Source organism: Ciconia boyciana, chromosome 2 (genome assembly GCF_034638445.1).
Source record: "Ciconia boyciana chromosome 2, ASM3463844v1, whole genome shotgun sequence".
NCBI lineage: Eukaryota > Metazoa > Chordata > Aves > Ciconiiformes > Ciconiidae > Ciconia > Ciconia boyciana.
Window position 1 is genome coordinate 45590636 of NC_132935.1, and position 20058 is coordinate 45610693.

The 20058-nt window shown below is 35.9% G+C and overlaps 1 protein-coding gene across 5 annotated transcripts in view; it reads right to left on the reverse strand.

Moving 5' to 3' along the window:
* Nucleotides 1-20058, reverse strand: part of SNTG1 (syntrophin gamma 1) — a 347398-nt gene that overhangs the window by 111883 nt on the left and 215457 nt on the right. For 2 of the 5 annotated variants that reach the window (XM_072852508.1, XM_072852509.1), the window contains 2 exons: nucleotides 15752-15887; nucleotides 1472-1574 (listed from right to left, as the gene is read on the reverse strand). In XM_072852508.1, coding sequence (XP_072708609.1) covers nucleotides 1472-1574; nucleotides 15752-15887 — 239 coding nt within the window. The remainder of the gene's footprint in view (nucleotides 1-1471; nucleotides 1575-15751; nucleotides 15888-20058) is intronic. The other 3 variants (XM_072852507.1, XM_072852506.1, XM_072852510.1) reach the window with 2 other exon arrangements.

Genomic DNA, 20058 nt, shown 5'->3' on the forward strand with positions numbered 1-20058 from the left:
CCACAGCATTCTCCTGGAGAAACTGGCTGCTCATGGCTTGGACGGGTATACTCTTTGCTGGATAAAGAATTGGCTGGATGGCCATGCCCAAAGAGTGGTAGTGAATGGAGTTTACTCCAGTTGGCAGCCGGTCACAAGCGGTGTTCCCCAGGGCTCTGTGTTGGGGCCCGTTCTGTTTAATATCTTTACCAATGATCTGGATGAAGGGATCGAATGCACCCTCAGTAAGTTTGCAGATTACACCAAGTTGTGTGGGAGTGTTGATCTGCTCGAGGGTAGGAAGGCTCTACAGAGGGATCTGGACAGGCTGGATCGATGGGCTGAGGCCAATTGTATGAGGTTTAACAAGGCTAAGTGCCAGGTCCTGCACGCGGGCCACAGCAACCCCATGCACTGCTACAGGCTTGGGGAAGAGTGGCTGGAAAGCAGCCAGGCAGAAAAGGACCTGGGGGTGTTGGCTGACAGCTGCCTGAATATGAGCCAGCAGTGTGCCCAGGTGGCCAAGAAAGCCAATGGCATCCTGGCTTGTATCAAAAATAGTGTGGCCAGCAGGACTAGGGAAGTGATTGTCCCCCTGTACTCGGCACTGGTGAGGCCGCGCCTCGAATGCTGTGTTCAGTTTTGGGCCTCTCACTACAAGAGAGACATTGAGGTGCTGGAGCGTGTCCAGAGAAGGGCAATGGAGCTGGTGAAGGGTCTAGAGCAGAAGTCTTATGAGGAGCAGCTGAGGGAACTGGGGTTGTTTAGCCTGGAGAAAAGGAGGCTGAGGGGAGACCTTATTGCTCTCTACAGCTACCTGAAAGGAAGTTGTAGAGAGGTGGGGGTCGGTCTCTTCTCCCAGGTAACAAGTGATAGGACAAGAGGAAATGGCCTCAAGTTGTGCCAGGGGAGGTTTAGACTGGATATTAGGAAATTTTACTTCACTGAAAGGGTTGTCAAGCATTGGAACAGGCTGCCCAGGGAAGTGGTTGAGTCGCCATCCCTGGAGGTATTTAAAAGACATTTGGATGAGGTGCTTAGGGACATGGTGTAGTGGTGGTCTTGGTAGTGTTAGGTTTACGGTTGGACTTGATGATCTTAAAGGTCTTTTCCAACCCATACGATTCTGTGATTCTGTGAAAACTCTTTCAGACTAAAATGTTATGTGATGCTGCCTGAAAAACTTCTTTTAAATACTCTGCATCAGGATGTGAGCTACAGTAAACTAATGTAATTCCACTGTTTCAGCTGCAACTTTGCTGGTTCACTCCAGCCAAATGCCTGGTGATCTGTTTTTCAAGCAAAGATAGCCATTTTTTGCTTGAGGTGAATGTTACTACAAGACCTGGCAATATGAGCAGTTCATATTCAAGCAGCAATGCTGACCAAAAAAGCTGCTGTCAATCACCCTCAATGCACAGTAGGTTCAGAAGCTGCAAGTGTTGATGAGCATTGAATTGAGCTTTCTTTTGGCCAAATAATGAAGGCTTACATGCACAATCTTCATTCAGTGGCAGTTTGAGAAAAGCAGGTGCTCTTTTCAGAAAGGACACAGTTAGGGTCACTTCTTCTCCTGCGTTGCGAAGGACCTGAACCTGTAAGAGAAATACAGATAGGACACCTTGAAAAAAATGTATGACCAAAATGCATCAGCAAATGTAAGCAACATCACACAGCCTTCACATACCAGAATATAACTGCTTAGCAATGCATTGCAATGACATTTTTCTAAAAAGAAAGCAAGATGTAAAGCTTGCTATATGCTTGTCTGTGGTGTTTCTAGTCACACATACAGGTAATGGGGATGGGGGGGCATTGGCGTCCTATAATAGCACTGGCTTTGCCCTGTGCTATTGCACAGCTTGCTCCCTGACACTATTGAGCTGTGCACCTCCTTCTTTCAGATCTGGCATCATCCACACTAACATGTATGTATAAAAAATAAAAAATAAAAAATTTTTCCCCCTGAGGTTGTCTCATAAACCTCCAACCAAAACCATAGCAGTAGTTTTCACAGCTGTGCCATAATCCTATGAGGGAGTCTTTCCAACAGCCAGAGTTAAATTTAGCCGAAGCACTCCAGCATGGATGAGAGACCTAATCTTCCTTACAGCCACAGAGGAAAAGTAGCTATTTTTAAGCCTTAAGTCTTAGACAAACACAAGCTTGCGTTTTGCCAAAGGGCAGTTTGCATTTTGGACACAGGAATGCATAAACCACCTATCCACCTGTTAATGCTTTTAGCCTTCCTGTACTGTCCCACAATTGCTCCTGCGGCTCTTGTTCATGCCTTCAGCTTTTGTGTGGTACAGCTGATAGACACCTCAAGACACACAGCAGAGAAAGGGAACCCCAGGCACCTCCCCAGAGTGGCACAAAGGAGGCACAAAAGCAGCTAAGAAAAATGGTGTACTTAACAGTGGAGGAATAAGATTTGAATCAGTTTATAACAGGAGAGCCAAGATGCATCAGGTCACATCATAACTCTGTTTCAGAGAACAACCATTTCCTGTTCTTCTGGCTCTATAACTTTAAAACTCTTTATTTAAACTTTATTTAAAACTCTAATTTGGGCTTACAAAGACAGAAGATTGCACCATGCCTCCATCTGAGTGACTGTACTCATACTGTACAGAGTGCCAGCTCGCTGAGAGCAGTGTTCAGAGAGCTACTACATAGTGACATATTAGACAAATGTTTTAAACTAGCATGTATCTGTTCCCTTTCTGCTGCGTTTTCATAGTAGCTGGATAACACAAAGGTAACCCCTCCGTCATGCTGCTCCTTGTGAGAAAGCCTTGTAAATAATTTATGGAGGATTGTTATTCTTTAAACTATACCTATCAACAACCTATCCTACACATTTAGTTACATTCATGTATATAAGTATTGCAGGGATGCTTTCACATGGAATCACTGCATTAACTTAAAGCAATTCTTCAGGAAAAAATGTTGACTTTGCCTTTAAACAGAATACTTCCTACTCCACACTTGTTGCTACAGAGGGGTAACAATATGATGACAGAATATTTGATTCAGTATCTGAAATCCACTCTGAAATGTTAGGCTCTTTATTGTTTAAAATATCACAGTGGTTGTCAAGGCACAATTTGCAGTGTAGTGTGTATTTATATGTATGTGTGCAAACAAACACACACAAACACACACATCACAACAAATTTCATCAACTTAAACTGCATGCCAAAAAATTTATCTGTAACTTGAGCCTCTTTGATGAGCACTTCCCAGTTCTGATGTGTTTTATACCTTAGAATTTGTAAGTAGTACTTATTTCATAGAAAGAAGATGACTTGTAATCTGAGGAACAGTAGATCAAGACTCCGAAGTCCTGAATTCCATCAGAGAAACCATACCATATCCTCAGCCTTCATAGAAAATTAATCCTTCTCCTCTCTTATGTAGCAGTCACAGTTCAGAATAGTCATAGCCAAAGCAGAAACTTACAGGCATGTACTCTCTATTGAAACAACAGATGTGGATAGACAAAGTGCAGGAAAAATACAGCTACCTTCTGCCTTTTAAAAATATTTCTTTTTACTCAGGAACAGGGAAGAAATAAGTGGAGAAGTTAAAGCATTACTAACTTTAATTTATAAAGTCACCTTTTAAGATACCTAAGAATAAGTGGATATCATTTGTGAAAGAAGCTGAGACAGTAAACTCTGCCCTTGAATCTTTCTTCTTCCAAGACTAAAACAAGCCACGAGTCTACATGATTTAATTTGATAATATATTGTTCTGGAAAGGCTAGAAGTTGCCATAAGTAGTCTACTGTGACCTTCTCTAACCTCTCTCTCTCTCAAACCTCTGTCTCATAGGATGAAGAATTTAAGCTGGTACACAGTTTAGTTGAAATCAGCAATACTTATTTCACCGAAGTGTATTTTGGAGTGTATGATGTGTATAATCCAGAAAGTGACTAGATTTTGACATGTAGAATAAAGACGAAAGAGAGATAAAAGATTAAAAAAGAAAACTACTAGGTAATGATTACAACAAAGAGGAGATGAGCTATCAATCCCATTTCACTTACTTTCTAGTCATTATCAAAGCCATTCTGGGAAATAAGGTTAGCTGAAGAAAATACGATTTTTAATTAAATTTATTAATTGTCTTTTTGTAGCTTTCAGTTGAAAGCTTTTCTGTTATTTTACATTTTTTTTCTTTATTTTACATAAGAAATGAACAATTACTGAGCTGTTTTACATTGAGTATGCCTTATAGGATCCATTTACTTTGTGTCCTCGTTCAACATGTACACCATGCCATACTGCCGTTCCTCCATGCAGAAAGATAATGTGGTACAATAGGAAATCTAGTCTTCCCAAGGAATGTTTTTAGTGATATACCAGAACAGCTCATGTTCATGAATGGAAAATGAATTGATAACTTTTACAAAAAAAAGATAACAGCCAAAAGTAATGTGACTAATTGTTATGGAGAGTTACGTCTATGGAAAAAAACACTTGAAAACAGGGAGTCAAACAGTTTGTCTGGAAGATATGATACAGTATGAATTTCTAGAGCTTTACAAACATGAGTGGAATTCTACCAATAGTCAGAGATACTGGCATATTAAGTATTTCTTCTCGCTTCCTCATTGCCTAACATCAGTTTAGCTCAAAAAAAGAGCTATTTTGGTAAAATGAGGACTGTGTGAATGTAGATTTATTGCTTGTTCAGGCTTGGCAAATGTACATTCATGAAAAATTAATTTATCTGCACAAGTATATCCATGTGGACATGAAGAATTGGTAGCACATTCCACAAACAAAGCAGTAATGAGCTTTTACCACTGAAGTAAATTCATGAACACACTGAAGAAACCAGCTGTCAATCATGATATAATTTTCAGATAAAGAAATGGATAGATATCTGCTCAGCCATCCTGTTTTCTCACTTGGAAGAAAGTTCCCTCACTTTTATTGTATATACATTGCCAATACCTTGTCAATCAAGCACCATCACTGACAACATGTGTTGGTTATTTCTAGCAGTGATAATTCAAGAAATATTTCAAGGTTACTTTCAAACATAAGAGGGAAGTAGACTATCTACATCCTTTATACATCCTTTTCAGAGTTACAGCATATTTTCTGATTTATAAGGAAACCTTAAAGCTAGGTTGATCAGAGTAACTAGCTCCAGATTTTTTTGCCAGCACCATCACATATTGCATGCATGATAAAAATGACTGAAGATTGAAAAGCTAAGGACTATTTTCTACTTCCTGCAAACAATGAACCACTCTTAAGAATTTGCAGTCATTTAGAAGACTTTCAGGATTTTTCTCATTTTGCAATGTCTACGTCCATATTTTGATATAATTATGTTAAATTCCTTAAATTCCTGATACATTAGTCCACAAATTAGAAAAAGGTGGGTTTTGGTTTGTTTTTTTTTTCCCCCATTCAAGGGTAAGGTGTATTTTAAATAGGAAAAATAGAGAACTGTGGAAATCTTGATTCACTGAGGGTTGGAGAGTGGCAATAAAGTGATACCACATTTTTTTCAGTAGATTAAAAAAACAAAAACAGGTCACTGGAAAAAGTATGCTAATTTTATTCCACCCCCACATCTTATTCTATAGAACTGTGTCTGGACCTTCAAAAAATAATTTTTTACTAGGGATACTGCATACAATTGCTGATTGATCACTGATTTCCATGATGATTCCATCCCTCGCAAAAATATTACAATATTGGGTAGAATACAACTAATATTTAACATCTTGTTAAAATTAGCTATTTACTTGAAGAGTGACTAGTCCACAATTAATTACTTTCTTTTAAAACCGCTTTCTTTTAAAATACAAAGTGGCTCTTTTAAGAAAGAGTGCTTCTATAGTAACTGTACAATCAAATTACCAAAGACAATGCTAGCCACAAACAACAATTCTTATCAGTCCTGGAATAGAATTAGAGCCTCGTCCCCACTGTGTATAAATGGTAAAAAGATTTTCAATATTAATGAAATGTAGCTGTATAAGTAAGAGATTTTCAGTTCATTACTGCTAATAGAGAAGGCATTTCTAAATTTTCATTAAATAAAAATATTTAAAACATTTGCTCTAGTATGTGAAAAGATATAAATGGACCCAACTTCTAAAAAGTGAAAAAGAAACATTTTTGGAAGGAATACTAATTTTGAATAAATATAGAAACTTGATTTCAAAAATTTCAAAACAAAAATGCAGCAAATTCCTAAGATTTTTTTTATTATATATGAAGAGTTTGGTGAAGGTCAGATAAATCTATAGTGCTAAATCCATGGAATATTTGCCTGACAAAAATTTAACTCAGCAGTAGACCTAATATTTCCAAAGCCTAACAAGTTTATATCTTCCCACCATAAGCCATGCAAAACCTCCCTTCGGAAGAGATCTGTATTTCTATGAATTTGACCTGACAATTTCTAAAGCACTGCATCCCAGATTGTAGAAAAGGCATGACCAGGCACCATTGAACAAATCCACTTATTCTCTGTATCATTGAAAGGTAATAATCTGTTTTATTTCCAGAAGCTGTACTGACTATTCAAGATGTATGTATTTTTTTATAAAGCCCTAGATTTTTAATATTTTTGAGATCTTCTACAAAGCCCTAGATTTCAGGCATATGAATTCACCTACCTGTCTCCGTTTTTTTTTTTAATAGTTAACAATGAACAGTAGTAACACTAAATGTGTTCATACAGATGTTGTATGGATTAAACAATGCAAAGCTATTTAATATTGCTGTTACTACCTGATTTAGTTTTATTTTTTTATTTCATCTAGTGAGCAATACTAGCTATTGATTTGCTGGTGCACAGTGTCTAATGAAGTCATCCCTGTAACAGGAAGAAGCTCTGACACTGAAAAGTCTTAACATCTCCTCATCAACATTATGGCTATAAATTAAATTCCTGCTGTTGTTTTAGATATCATATATATACTTAATGTAGAATGAGTTGGTGTGAGAAGAACTACACAAACGGAAATATTAAATACTGTCAATAAACTTTCTTACGCAAAGCATAAGTTTACTACCAGTGGGACCAAGAATTAATTTACTTCTACCACAAACAGCCCTATATAAAGTTAGGTTGTTCATGAGTGAAGTGAGACAGGCAAAAATAACAGTTGTGCTTGTCTGAACCAGTAGCTGTGTGAAATAATGAAATTAGAAGAGCCAGTGTTTCTGGAGCGACAGTGTCTATGTTTCCATGAAATTACTGTAATGACTGCAAGGGGGCCATGTGAAGAAGTGAATTTTATGGTGATGTGTGATATTTCTGAATAAAATCTCTATATAATAATAACACTAGTCTGAATTTTTAATAATGTCTACAATGATACTGCCTTTTAATTTTATAAAACCTTTTAAAGTCCCAGTTCAAGGAAACACTTGAGCATATGCTGAAGTCTCTCTCAATATATTCAGGAAAGCACTGAAGCGTGAAGTCCCTCTGAGTTCAGTAAGTATTCTTTCCTGAGTAAGACTGTAAATCTCCTCTTAAATTACCAATGAAATTTACCCACCAATGAAGCAGTAAAGATTTAAAACAGAAGACTTATAGTCCCTAAGACCTGTGTTCTCTTGAACTGGAGCAAATTCCACCCTTCAGTGTGCTTTAAAGGAAAATTCAGTTCTTTGATGAATACCTTGAATTATAAACATCTGGTGGGAAAAAAAAAAAAGGAAAAGAAGAAGACATGTTCCTAGCCACTGTGCAAAGCTACACAATACACTAGTTCAAGTCCATCAGCAGATACCACAACGTGCATTCTGGTACAATCACATAAAGGCCTGAAGCTAGAAGGCTCAATGCATGTACCCAACTGTCTTGAATTACGTTTATTTAAAAAATCAAGTCTCTTGTTCAGTATGTAGTTAGTTAGTAGTTAGTACAGTTAGTACTAACTGTAGTTAGTACAGAATATTTGCATTAAAAATACATCAGCATATGGGGAGTTTTTAATTCCTATGATCTACTATTTATCACAGTATTCACTAAAAATGAAAGTTAATCAACAAATATAATAGTAAAAACTATCAAAGCTTTTTTTTTCTTCAGAAGATTTCTCTTACTGACATAAGGAGCAAACTAGAATACCTTTTTATGACAGCAGTTCTAACTCAGGCTGCACAACTCAAAGTATACTTCAGACCATAGTTTGACACTACCATAGTTGTAGGTTTTAATTTTTTGTTGTCTGGTTCCAGAACCTGTGTTAGATATTTAGATACAAACCCAGCTGGGCTGCACTGTAGAACTGGGAGCTTCCTCAAACAAGGCAAAAGGAACTGCAGGGCAGAATGGTGCACAAGCTGAGGATGTAAGAAGACACAAGCCCTTCTATTCAGAACCCTCTTCTGCATGTATCTTGCTAGTGGCACTGTTTTACAAAAGTGCAGGGGGATACAGTAAGATTAGTAGTTACAGCAATCTACCACTGAGCCTACCACTAAGCAATTATTCTGGAAAGTGGCAGACAGAGGTTTATGGCTGCTCAAGATGACACAGGAATTGAATCAAGGTAGCACTTACTCAGTGAATGCTCCAGCTACTAAGGCACTATACAAAAGATCATTTCAGAACAACACACACAGAGATTCAGGGTTTGATGCTTTTCGACAAGTCCCATCAGACTGACCACTTAGAAACAAAATTATTCTTGATTCCAAGTGACAGCACTCGTTCAAGCTAGACCATCAGGTGGTTTCTCAGACAATGTCATACCAGTCACCTTATAGCTATATTCAGGCTTCCCTCATTGATCCTTGCCCTACCTGTTTTCACAGGCTCATGGGCTTTAGACACAGAGGTACCAGAACATGCAACCTCAAGGCTCCTGTATAAAGCATTAGTAGAAAAGTAAGTGATCTGCCTTTCAAATCAGATAGATTTCATCATGTTTCAAGCCTACATGCAAAGTAGGCCATTCATATTAGCTGACACTAAGAGACATCTACAGAGTTTCCTTCATAGGAAGTGACTAAAATAATTAGACGTAAGCAACATGAATAAGTGTAATGAGGAGGTAGGAGAAAGAGATTAATTTCACAAATAATTTATTGGAAATATAATTAACTCAGAAAAAATCCATCAGGCAATAGAGGACCAAATATAGGTCACATAGAGGACACAGACTCTTGTCAGTTCTTTCTTCAATGCAGTTCCAAGGTAAGAAGAGAATATTGTCACTTCAATGATATATTTATTATCAATAATAATTACTAAACACAATTAATGTTTAGTAATCTTTCAATCAGAATAGCAATAGACTGCAACTATTGCTTAGTTGTATGTTTATCCTTCCAAAACTAACATAGGAGTGCCTCAGCAAAATGTATTAGTGCAAACACCTGAGGAAAAAAAAAAATTATGAAAGTAAAAGTCTGCCAGGAAAAGTCTGCAGCATTTTCCTGTTCTTCTTTTATTAATCTTAGCATCATTAATAAATATCACCCATAAAAAATATTGCTATTAAGAGCTTAATTTGCATTCTCTAGGTCATGTACCCTAATTTTGAATTCTGTTTCACTAAAGACTGCACTTACTGGTCATCACAGTTTATATTAAATCATTAGAAGGCCATTACTCCAATACAGAAACTATGAAAAGCAAGGAATTAGAACTTGTTAAAATTTTAAGTCTATCAAAACTGGGAACACCTTACTCTGGAATCCCTGACCATAGGTCTTAGGGGACACCATAGGTCCCTGAACTGAAACATTTCATACCATATTCTGAAAAATGTAAAATATGAATTCCCTGTATAGATTTCAACTCTAATATGTTATTTACCGTGTTCTATCAGTATATTCTTTGACTCATCCCAGCTGAGCTTCAGACTGTTGATTCTAATGCAAATGTTGATTCTAATTCCAAACAATGGGTCTTATTAATGTTTCCCAACCTATATTCCATGGACTACAATTGGTCTGGGACTGTGGTCCATAAAAGAAATAAACACACAAAGATGCATTTATTAGCTGTTCAGCTCTACATGATATGGAGTTACTCATGGTAAGAAAATACCTATGAAAATGCAAAAAAGATTCAAAGAACTAGAAGACTCCAACCCAAACTCTTTCCAAGTTTCATGAGCTTTTTCAGTGTAGCTATATGTAGTGAGCACATGCCGGAGCTCAGAACTGCCTGTCTTTGTTTTCACATTACCTACTCCATGTATGGCTCTACTTCTCTAGGATTACTCAGCTACGCTAAATGATCTGTGTAGTTACACAGTCTTAAAAAGTTCTCTACTTTAAACTCTCACAGCTGTTCCACTTTTTGAATGTTATATATTCAGCTGCTGGGCACCTATTATCTTTCCGAGCTAATTCATGAACACATATATTTGTAACTATATATTTAATGAGTTCCAAAACAACTGGCTAAGACAAATGAGGCAAATCCCTTAATAATACTGAAAATGTTAGAAATACCAGTAGAACTGTTCCTAGTGTGGTTGAAACTGCACAGCACTTTTCTACAATTTTTTAAAGATATGAAATCAGAAACTTGAATACTTTTGGACACCACAAAACTTTAAGATAGTTTTCTAATTGTAAATTACAACTCTGTGAGACTGATAAAACCATCACCATGTATTTAGGTAAACTACTCAACCCCACCATCAGTCAAATATTTATAAATCCATAAACCTAATTCTGGTTTCAACTAGTTGTATTAACATGCATATTTCACCTTCTACTAATACTACACCCTTTCATTACAATTGTATATATTTGGGTAAACCTCTCATTGGTATGATAGCTCAGAAATTTACACCGGAACCAGATTTTGTTTGGGATCAATTTCATTGACACTGTCCAAATCAAATATTGACCAAAGCCGCTTTGGGAGAAATGTGTGATCCTCTTAATAAACAAAACAAAACTACTGAAATGGAAGAAGCATTTACACCACTGTTATAATAGCATCTACTAATTTCTACACAGCTTTGCCAAAAGATTGCACAGCATCCTGCGTGCACTGCTGTGTACAGTCAGATAAATGATAGGCTATCCCATCAGTCTACAGATTATTTCTTATTTAAGACATAAGGTTTTTGGACTTCATAATAATCAGAAACCAACTGTGACAGTAGGCTATGCTGAGATTGTGGTGGTTTTTTTTCTTCGCAACTACATGTTATGGAGAATATTCAAAAAAAGCTGTCAACACCTGTAGAACATTAAGCAACCTCCAGAGGCTTTGCACATTTACCTTCAAGGATCCATCACATAACAATTCAAATATTTTTTTTTCTTTTAAGCAAAATCTAGGCGATATTTTAATACACAGATAATATGTAGAAATTCCTCCTAGCTATCATATCTGCACAACATCCTTGTGAAACCTATCTTTATTACTCATACAAATAGTATCATTTTAGTGGGTTTTAGTCCAATATAATATAAAGTGGTAAGAATAAGCCAGAACCATAATTTACTAATTCTCTGTAGGCTACCAACCAATCCTTGGTATTGCTTTTCTCTAAGAAGAATTTCGGATAGCAAAAGATGGGTAAAACCATCTTTAAATGAAAGCAGAGAAATTTAATAAGAGACATTCTCTTGGACTAAAAGAAATGAAGATTATTTAGGGTATAGCATACTATAATATACACCATACTAAATAGTCCATCACAGATTTCCCTGGCACATCTTTAAGCAAGTTTTTGATTACCATCCAGTAATCTGCAAAAAGACACGTTACACTGGAATGTCACTTTCTGGCAATAAGAGCTGCCACAAAAACACTCGCTGCTGCATATAGGCCAGAGCTTCAGTTACGAAATTACTGACAAACTAAATGGGAAAACCAACACAAAAGGTAATAATATAAATATCTCTTATATAGAACATTAAGATTTTGCTTGTGGCCTGCAGGTACTATGCCATACAGTGCATGATAATGCATTGACTATTCTAGAAAAAAAATAAGTATAGTTTATGAGCTATCCAACAGTGTATGAGAATACAACAGATTCCAGCAGATAATCATAAGATGAATTGAAGAAAAATGTTGTGTGTGGACTCTCAAAACCCATAGCCATATTTCAGCAATTAACCAGGAAAACCTTAGAAGAATGACTTAATCACTTAGGAGTCTCCATCCCTTATACGAAAGTCACATAAAATATTCAGCATAATGAAAAATACTAAAGACAGTATCCATGTTACCTTAAGAAAAATAAAATAACATCAGCTATATTTACAGAATAAACTAAATTGTTCCATATTTATCTGCATGATTCCTAGAGTACCCAGCTACAACTGGAATAAAGATTACTAGAAATCCTTTTATGAATGGATACATATTTTTCTTTTGCTAGAAAACATGCTACAGTCAAAAAGCTTCAGATAGAAGCTTTTGCTTTTTCAACAATAACTTTTTTTTTAAAAAAAGAAAGAGTAAAAATCAAAGCAAAGTTGAAAGTGGAAATGCTTTTTTCTAGTAAGCTGTAACAGAAACTGGACAATAACTTGAAATTAAGGTCTCCAAATTTTGCAGGTAATGTGTGCTCCTCAATGGTAAGAAATAATTTCAATCAAATTATCCATTTTAAAGGATTTGGAGTTCTTTCTTTTCACAGTTAATCATACTGCACTTTTATTTTGTTTTCATTATAGCAATGAACTTGAAGGGTCTGAGTTTTCTAGCCCTGATTATTAACAAAACAATGAAGCTGCTTGGTTATCTATTAAATATATAAGAATCCCTGGCTCCTTCAGTCAAGCTGTTCCCACACTTCAAATTTACCAGAATAAGTGCTCTTAGAGATGAGTTCTATATAAAATTTCTAACACATTTACTAAACAAGTACAGTTTTTAGGTATGCAATTTTTGAAAAGATCATTAGTAATATTCAAAATGCATACATGTTACTAAACTACGTAACACATCAGCTATTGTTTCTGTTCCTAATGCTTGAAGAGTGAGTCATCCAGTTGACACAGCATTTTGAAGTACATTCTTAAGTTTTAAAATCTTTTATGAACAAATATAGGTCTAAGATTGTTGAAAACACGGCTTGAATATTTTGTCTGACTAAGCAGAGCTCCAGTTCTGGGGGAAAAAAAGAAAGATCAGTCCCAGAATAAGAGTTTGCTCACACTAATCCCATTGCAAGGCTGGGGTCAAACACACAGCTAGTGGCAAATTTCACATTTACATATTCGATATAAAATTTGCTATCGGCAAATATGACCTTAACATTTACTTTTCATGAATAGTCACACTAATCAAGTACCAGCATATAAATGTTCATGAAAAATGAATACAAAATGGTCTTAAAGAGTTTGAAATCAAATTTTAATTCTGAATTTGAATAAATATTAATGTACAAGCCTACTCCTATTTGGTCAGTTCTAAATGTTATCAGCTTCACAATGACGTAAAGAATAATTCCTGGACAAATTTGTATTTGAAGTAATGTTTTATATCAATATATGCAGTTAACTCTGCTAAGCTTCTCAGCAGCTCAGGATCTAATCTCTGAGAATCTCAGCCCTATCTCTGAGAAAGATAATTTAGTACTTCAGGGAATGTGCTCAGTGGTAAAAGTTTTCAGCTGAGAAAACGCATAAGAACATACTTTCATACCACTTAGTGCAATGACATGCATTTCTGCTGAAGAATAATTGTACTGCACCTAGCTGAAGTTGAGAAAATGACGTTGTTCTCAATAAATATTTGTAAAAAAGAAAGTCCCCAATTTAGTAAAATACTTAGATTCATACTTTTAGGCAAATACATACATATTTTGCTGGACTGGGATACAATATAGTTATCCTGTGATATGAAATTTTCACAAATAATATTGCCTTAACATTTTTAGGATCATTTTCATCAGCATCTAAATTTTAAGGGTCTTGGCAAAATTGAGTTTGGAGGTACTCACACTGTATATTAATTAACTGGAGGACATTTATAGATATTTTGGAAAGAAAAGAGATTAACATATAATTCCAAGGAAGTAAAAAAGCTAATTTGTATTTCAGCATAATGATGAAAATGTGCTGAATTAAAGGTTTAACCAGTTTATAGCATGAGGTCTTCGTGACTTTCAAAGTTAAGCATAAATCTGATATATTCATCCAAAATGATCAGGCTACTTATCCCGTTGCAACCCTTATTTTACCTTTTCTTATTTTCCTAAGTAGGCAATAATCCCACAGAAATCCACTCTTGCCAGCAGTTAATTACCATTTGAGACTATAAAGTCTTATAAAAAGCATAATTTATAGACTGTTATATAGAGTGGATGTGTTTTCTGAAGCAAAAAATGCAGTATCAACAATAAAAGAAAAACAAAATGCTTTGTAAAATTCTGTTACGTTGCTGCTAGGTTAATATGTCAGAATATCACAAACGAATGAACAAACTACAGGCTTCACTTTTAGAAAGTCTAGGCCCCTCAAACCTTAATAATTCTGGTTTTACAATTTTCTCTGTGCTGTCAGTTTCTACAAAAATTCAGAAAATAAGCAAAACAGTGCTGATGCTACGTAACTCCAAGCTATCTAAGGAACATCTATACAGAAAGATAATTCAAAAAAGCACACTCCATTTAGATAACACTTTCCTGTTGAGATATAAAAATTTTGGTTTTGACACTTTCTGGGATACTAAAAGCTGTAGTAAAAGTAAAAATTTAAATGCCTTGGTATTGCCAAATTCCAAAGCTCCCAGTGTTTTAATTGGAAAAAATACACTTTGTCTCACAGATTCATTGTTGTTGCCATTGTTGTGCAGGTGATTCATTTTACTCTAAAACCTCACTTATTGATTGATGGAAAGATGCTTTACACAGTCTGTAAAACCTTGCAATCTTTCAGGGGGAAAGATGTTTAAACAAAATATTTTGTCTGTTAGCATTCATTACGGTAAATGCTAGCTCTCACCAACAGTTGTCCCTGCAATCAGTAATTCAGAAATAACACATGATGACCTGAAGTGCACAGGGGATTTTGAATGTGTTTTATATCAGACTTTTCATGTAAATATGACTGACCAAAAGATGTCAAAAAACCCTTAAGAGGACTGAGATACGGTGAAGATTTTGTGAAACATGTCTGTCTATCTATTTAATATGTAAATACATTCTACTCAGAATAGTATAAGAAGGGAAGGTATTTCAGTATTTCAGGGAATCTAGAAATATCCTCAGTACTTTCTACTGCACACCAACATGTTAAAATATGGGAGTTTCTTGATGTAGAGCATTCCCTTGAACTTTCCTTTTAACGGGTCAGCACAATTAGAACCTTTGAAATATTCTGAATCAGTACTGGCTTGACAAGGGCATGCGAAGTGGAATAGAGCTATGTACATTTGCTAGACCTCACTTAAGGATATATGTCATTATCCTGGTAACTCCGTTTCACCCTGAGCACTGACTATTTCCCATTTTGCTCAGAAAAGTACTAACAACACAGGGAGGCAACAACTCCTGCAGGTCTCTGCACTAAAATCTAAAGAATGGGTAATCTTTGTAATTTTTAATGAAGAACTTCTTCCCTCTGTACCACACCTGCACCAAAGCTTTTCTTATGATCTGTGAACCTCTTACTACTGCAAGCTGTTTTACTGGCCACAGTCTTGCAAAACAACTAACGGGAAACAGGTAGTACCAAATTGAACTTGTAGAAAGACACCAGTACTATGAGGGCAACACTAAGAAAAAAGTATACATCTAGAAATAGGCCCAGTGCTGACAAACAGATACCAAAACACCAGTACCATACTGTACCATACTAGTGGTTGAGAAGTATGGGGTGGGCCATCTGGAAATCTCCATGTATCTGGCTGGAACAGTCCAACACTGGATACTATTGAAAAATATATAGAGTCCATTCTCCTTTCCTCTTCCTCCTCCACCGAACAAACTGTCAAAAGACAAAGACCCATTGTAGAGAAAAAAAAAAAAAAAGACCTAAAAATATGTACAGGTGTTAGATAACCCCTGGATAAAAAGTTTCTTCCTGGCACCGATCTGATTTTACTATAGCCAGAACAATGACAATTCTGAAGAGTTAAATCAGGTATTGTAACTGCTGGAAAAACGTCAGAAGACTCTATGTGTGTGCACATTTGCACTTCTTTCAGCACACCTCTTATTTATGACTCCCTCTGGCTAGCTACATCAGTACACATGCTCTATTTTGTTCAATGTGCTCTCTTGGGCCCATGTCAAGCCATAAGAAATATAGAGGTTGCCTTTTAGAGGTGAACATTTGCTTTCAGTCTATACCACAAGGTTGTTACCTGTTTAAAGAAAACACTGTTGTTGCCAGTCGGACAGTATTTTCTAGTCCATATGGGTAAATGAAATTTTATTAATAGTGACCAGGGAAGATAATTTTCATGCCTATAGAAGGTTTCATTTTTCCTACATTAAATTGGAGTGCTTTGTGTATGTTTATTTCCTCTGCCTTTTGGAGGCTTTTGATGCTCTCTGTGCTATTCTTGTCTAGTCTCACTAGATTATGGAGTAGTTTGTCCAAGTAAAACAAAAAAAACCTCAGAACACCTAGCCAAAGTGGACTATGCCTTTTCAAATATAAACCACACAGAAACAGATTTAAAATAATTGGGACTCGGGTGCTCTACCAGACAGCCAGCTCCATTTGCTTATTTTTTAATTATTGTACAGTATTACATCTATGCACAGCAAAGAAAAAATGGAGTCCCCCAAAGTCAAACTGAGGTATAGCTCCACAACCGGAAGATGCTGTGCAGAATGAAATCTTTCAAAAAGTCTTCTGGAGGGTAAAACACACACATGTACAAACAATTATGAAAATATTTCTATTTGCTTCCTAAGGAAGCAAAGAAACCTGAGTCTTTACAGTAAAATATCAATGTAAACAAGGTCACAAGCAAAGCATGTCTTTGGTACACACTTTAAATCCGCTGCTCAATTGCCTCTTTTCTTTGCAGCTCAGGCTTTCAGCATTAATAGAGCTGCATGACAAAGGAGGAACCAACGGCAGTTATTTGAAGGATGTTGCACTGTAACTGGTGATTCAATATTTCACTCTATCCCACTAAACCATAATGGATTTTTGCTTTGAGGACCGTAGCTATGTAATAAGGAAATAATAATATTAATCATATAGACTTGGTATTAGTCATGCCGGCATACCCTACCCCTGTCTATTAAAACTTAGTAGTACTGATGATTAGTTTTAAAAGATGAAATCTTAATAAAATGACTAATATATCTACAGGTATCTTGAGAAAAAGAAATGAAAATATAAATTAGGAAGACAAGCAACACATTAACATATTTTAAAAGTCTAACATCATAGTCTTTGAATAAATTCACGCCTTTACTGAGTTTGGCACAAAATTTAATTATTTAAACACTAAAAAAACATAGCTAAAACCAGATTAGGAAAGCACCTGAATGAATGTTAAGAATACTACTCCAGGATACATCCTAATACAAGGAATTTCTACCACACAAGAAAAAACAATAAACTATTTACACCTGATAGGTTCTTTTCCACTTGATGGACACTTATTTCAAACCAATGCTGAAATATTTGACAGATTATTATTAGCTCCAAATTTCATGAACAATAAGGACATTATAAATACATTGTAACAGATGTTTTCATTAATTGCACCAGGGTAGCTAGTTTCTTTTCCACTTGATGGACACTTATTTCAAATCAGTGCTGAAATATTTGACAGATTATTATTAGCTCCAAATTTCATGAACAATAAAGACATTGTAAATACATTGTAACAGATGTTTTCATTAATTGCACCAGGGTAGCTAAGGTGACATTAGCATTTTTTTTTATTACCTGTCTCAAATAGAAAACAGCAGCTGTATGGAAAAAGTAATAACTTGGCCTCTTCTTATGAAGAAAATACTGGATTTCCAACAAGTTTACATTTCACTTTCAAATTCAAAAGTTACAAATTGCAGATTGATTATGGTCTTCTCTTAGAAGCGCTGACTATGCAGCTTCAATATTTAAAGTCGCCATTCAGTCTACAAGGGAAAGGATTAAATGGCTGTGCTATGAGTTATACAGTACAGGATCTCTGCCACATAATATGAGAAGGTGGTAATCTGTACTTGCAGGTTGCTGTTATCACTATAACCAAACAGCACAATATTAACATAGAGATCCTTTTCTATAACAAATTCTGAAGTACTTCATATAATTCAGTGAGCTAAACCTGATAATAGTCTAGGTCTCTGTTTCACAGTTAAGGAAACAAAGATAACATAAAAACATAATTTACCAAAAGACACATCTGCAAAGTCAAGATGGAGTGAGATTTCAGATCATTTGGTTTCCAGTCCTGTCTTACAAATACAATATGCTCGTTCTTCTGCTTAAAAACATTTACGAAAAACATTACCAAAACTATTCATAACGGGTTTTAAAAATCAGTTTGAATGAAACCACAGTTTTAAAACAGAATTAGAGTAAGAGTTTAATCTGCTGTACATGATTGCAGTTAAGCAGCTAGAATCCCTATACTGTCAGTTTCACATAACATATATGACTCATGGAGCACTAGCACAGTTACAGCCCTGCTATGAATGCAGAGAAAAGGGGGGAGCAAAAGATACAATGCAGCACACATGGACATCCCATGTCAGCTCATTCTGCTGGAAAAAGATGTCTTGTGCAAAACACAGCTGATGGCTGAACTGAAACACGGTGCTACATATTGTAGCTAGCACACATAAAATCTACCAAAGTCTAAATATTTATACTGTCTTGATACCTACCTACCTCTACATGAGCTTTTCCTGTTGCTTTTCAAGGAATGCACGAATGTCACGTTAACTGGCACATACGAACTATCATTTTTCATTAGAAACATTCCCTGAGTTTTCCCCAAATACAGGAAATAAGAAATTATTTCATATCCATATTAATTTAATTCTACTTTTATTTCCTAAGAGAAAAACAGATGCTAAGATCCAAAGAAACCCCACTGATATGTAACATCAGTTGATAGTACTTCCTCAGATGCTTTATTTACAATGTTAAGAACAGAGGCACAATCTTAAACATATCAGCATTCATTTGACCGAAATTCTTCCTTCTCTATGGGCCCCAGATGCTTTTGTGCACTATAACCCTGGAAACAGTAAGAGCAGTAGATCCAACACAAGATTTTTGGTAGTATGCAATTGAGTTGACTCGTACTCTCCTACTCCGAGCCACTCAGTAGTAGCTCAAGGGAAGTAGCTCACAGCAGGGCCTCTCACTCGCTCCCAAAATTTTGTCCATTGTTAGTGGTGTAGTGGCTAGACCCTGAACCACCAAAAATGTCCACATGTGCTACAAGAACAGCATTATGTTGGTGATTGCTTATCTATCTTTGTTTTATGTTTGCACAATAAATGGAGGTAAGGGCTACAGATACATTAGTTTCCAGACTACAAATATATTCGTTTCCAGCCTCATGAATAATCATAGCCATTGTGAGCCCTTAAAAGACTAGGCGTGTGGATTGACAAGCTGTGCATTGTTGGACCATATCAATTTGACAGAAGCCTAAACTCATAGGTCTGTCTATACATAAACCTAATTTCAGCCTTTAAAAAGTCTTCTTGTAAAATGTGAAGGAGAGTCTACTGGAAAAGGAATATTTAATAAATCCAGAGTAGAAAGAGCACAAACTCATGTAAACTAACAGATATAACAGACTCTTCTTACCTCTACATTCAAGTTTATACTGCATTTTTGGAGTCAAATTGCCAGTATGATGTTGAGAGATATTTTTTAAGAGAATTATTAGATTTTTTCTTTTTCCTCAACCTCCTCCCATGTTGATATTTCACCACAGAGAGCATGTATTTATTTTACCATAGGAGAGCACTAAGACTGAAGCAATACTATGCTGTACTCAGATGGGAGTCTTTACAACCCAAGACAAACAAACTGACATTCAGCCTTTGATAGAAACTCATAATGTGCTTTCACGATATGAATAATATTCTCACTTTCTACAAGGAGAAAACTAAGCTCAAAATTAAATGATTCACCTAAAGCTAAAAAAAATCAGAAAGGAACTGTT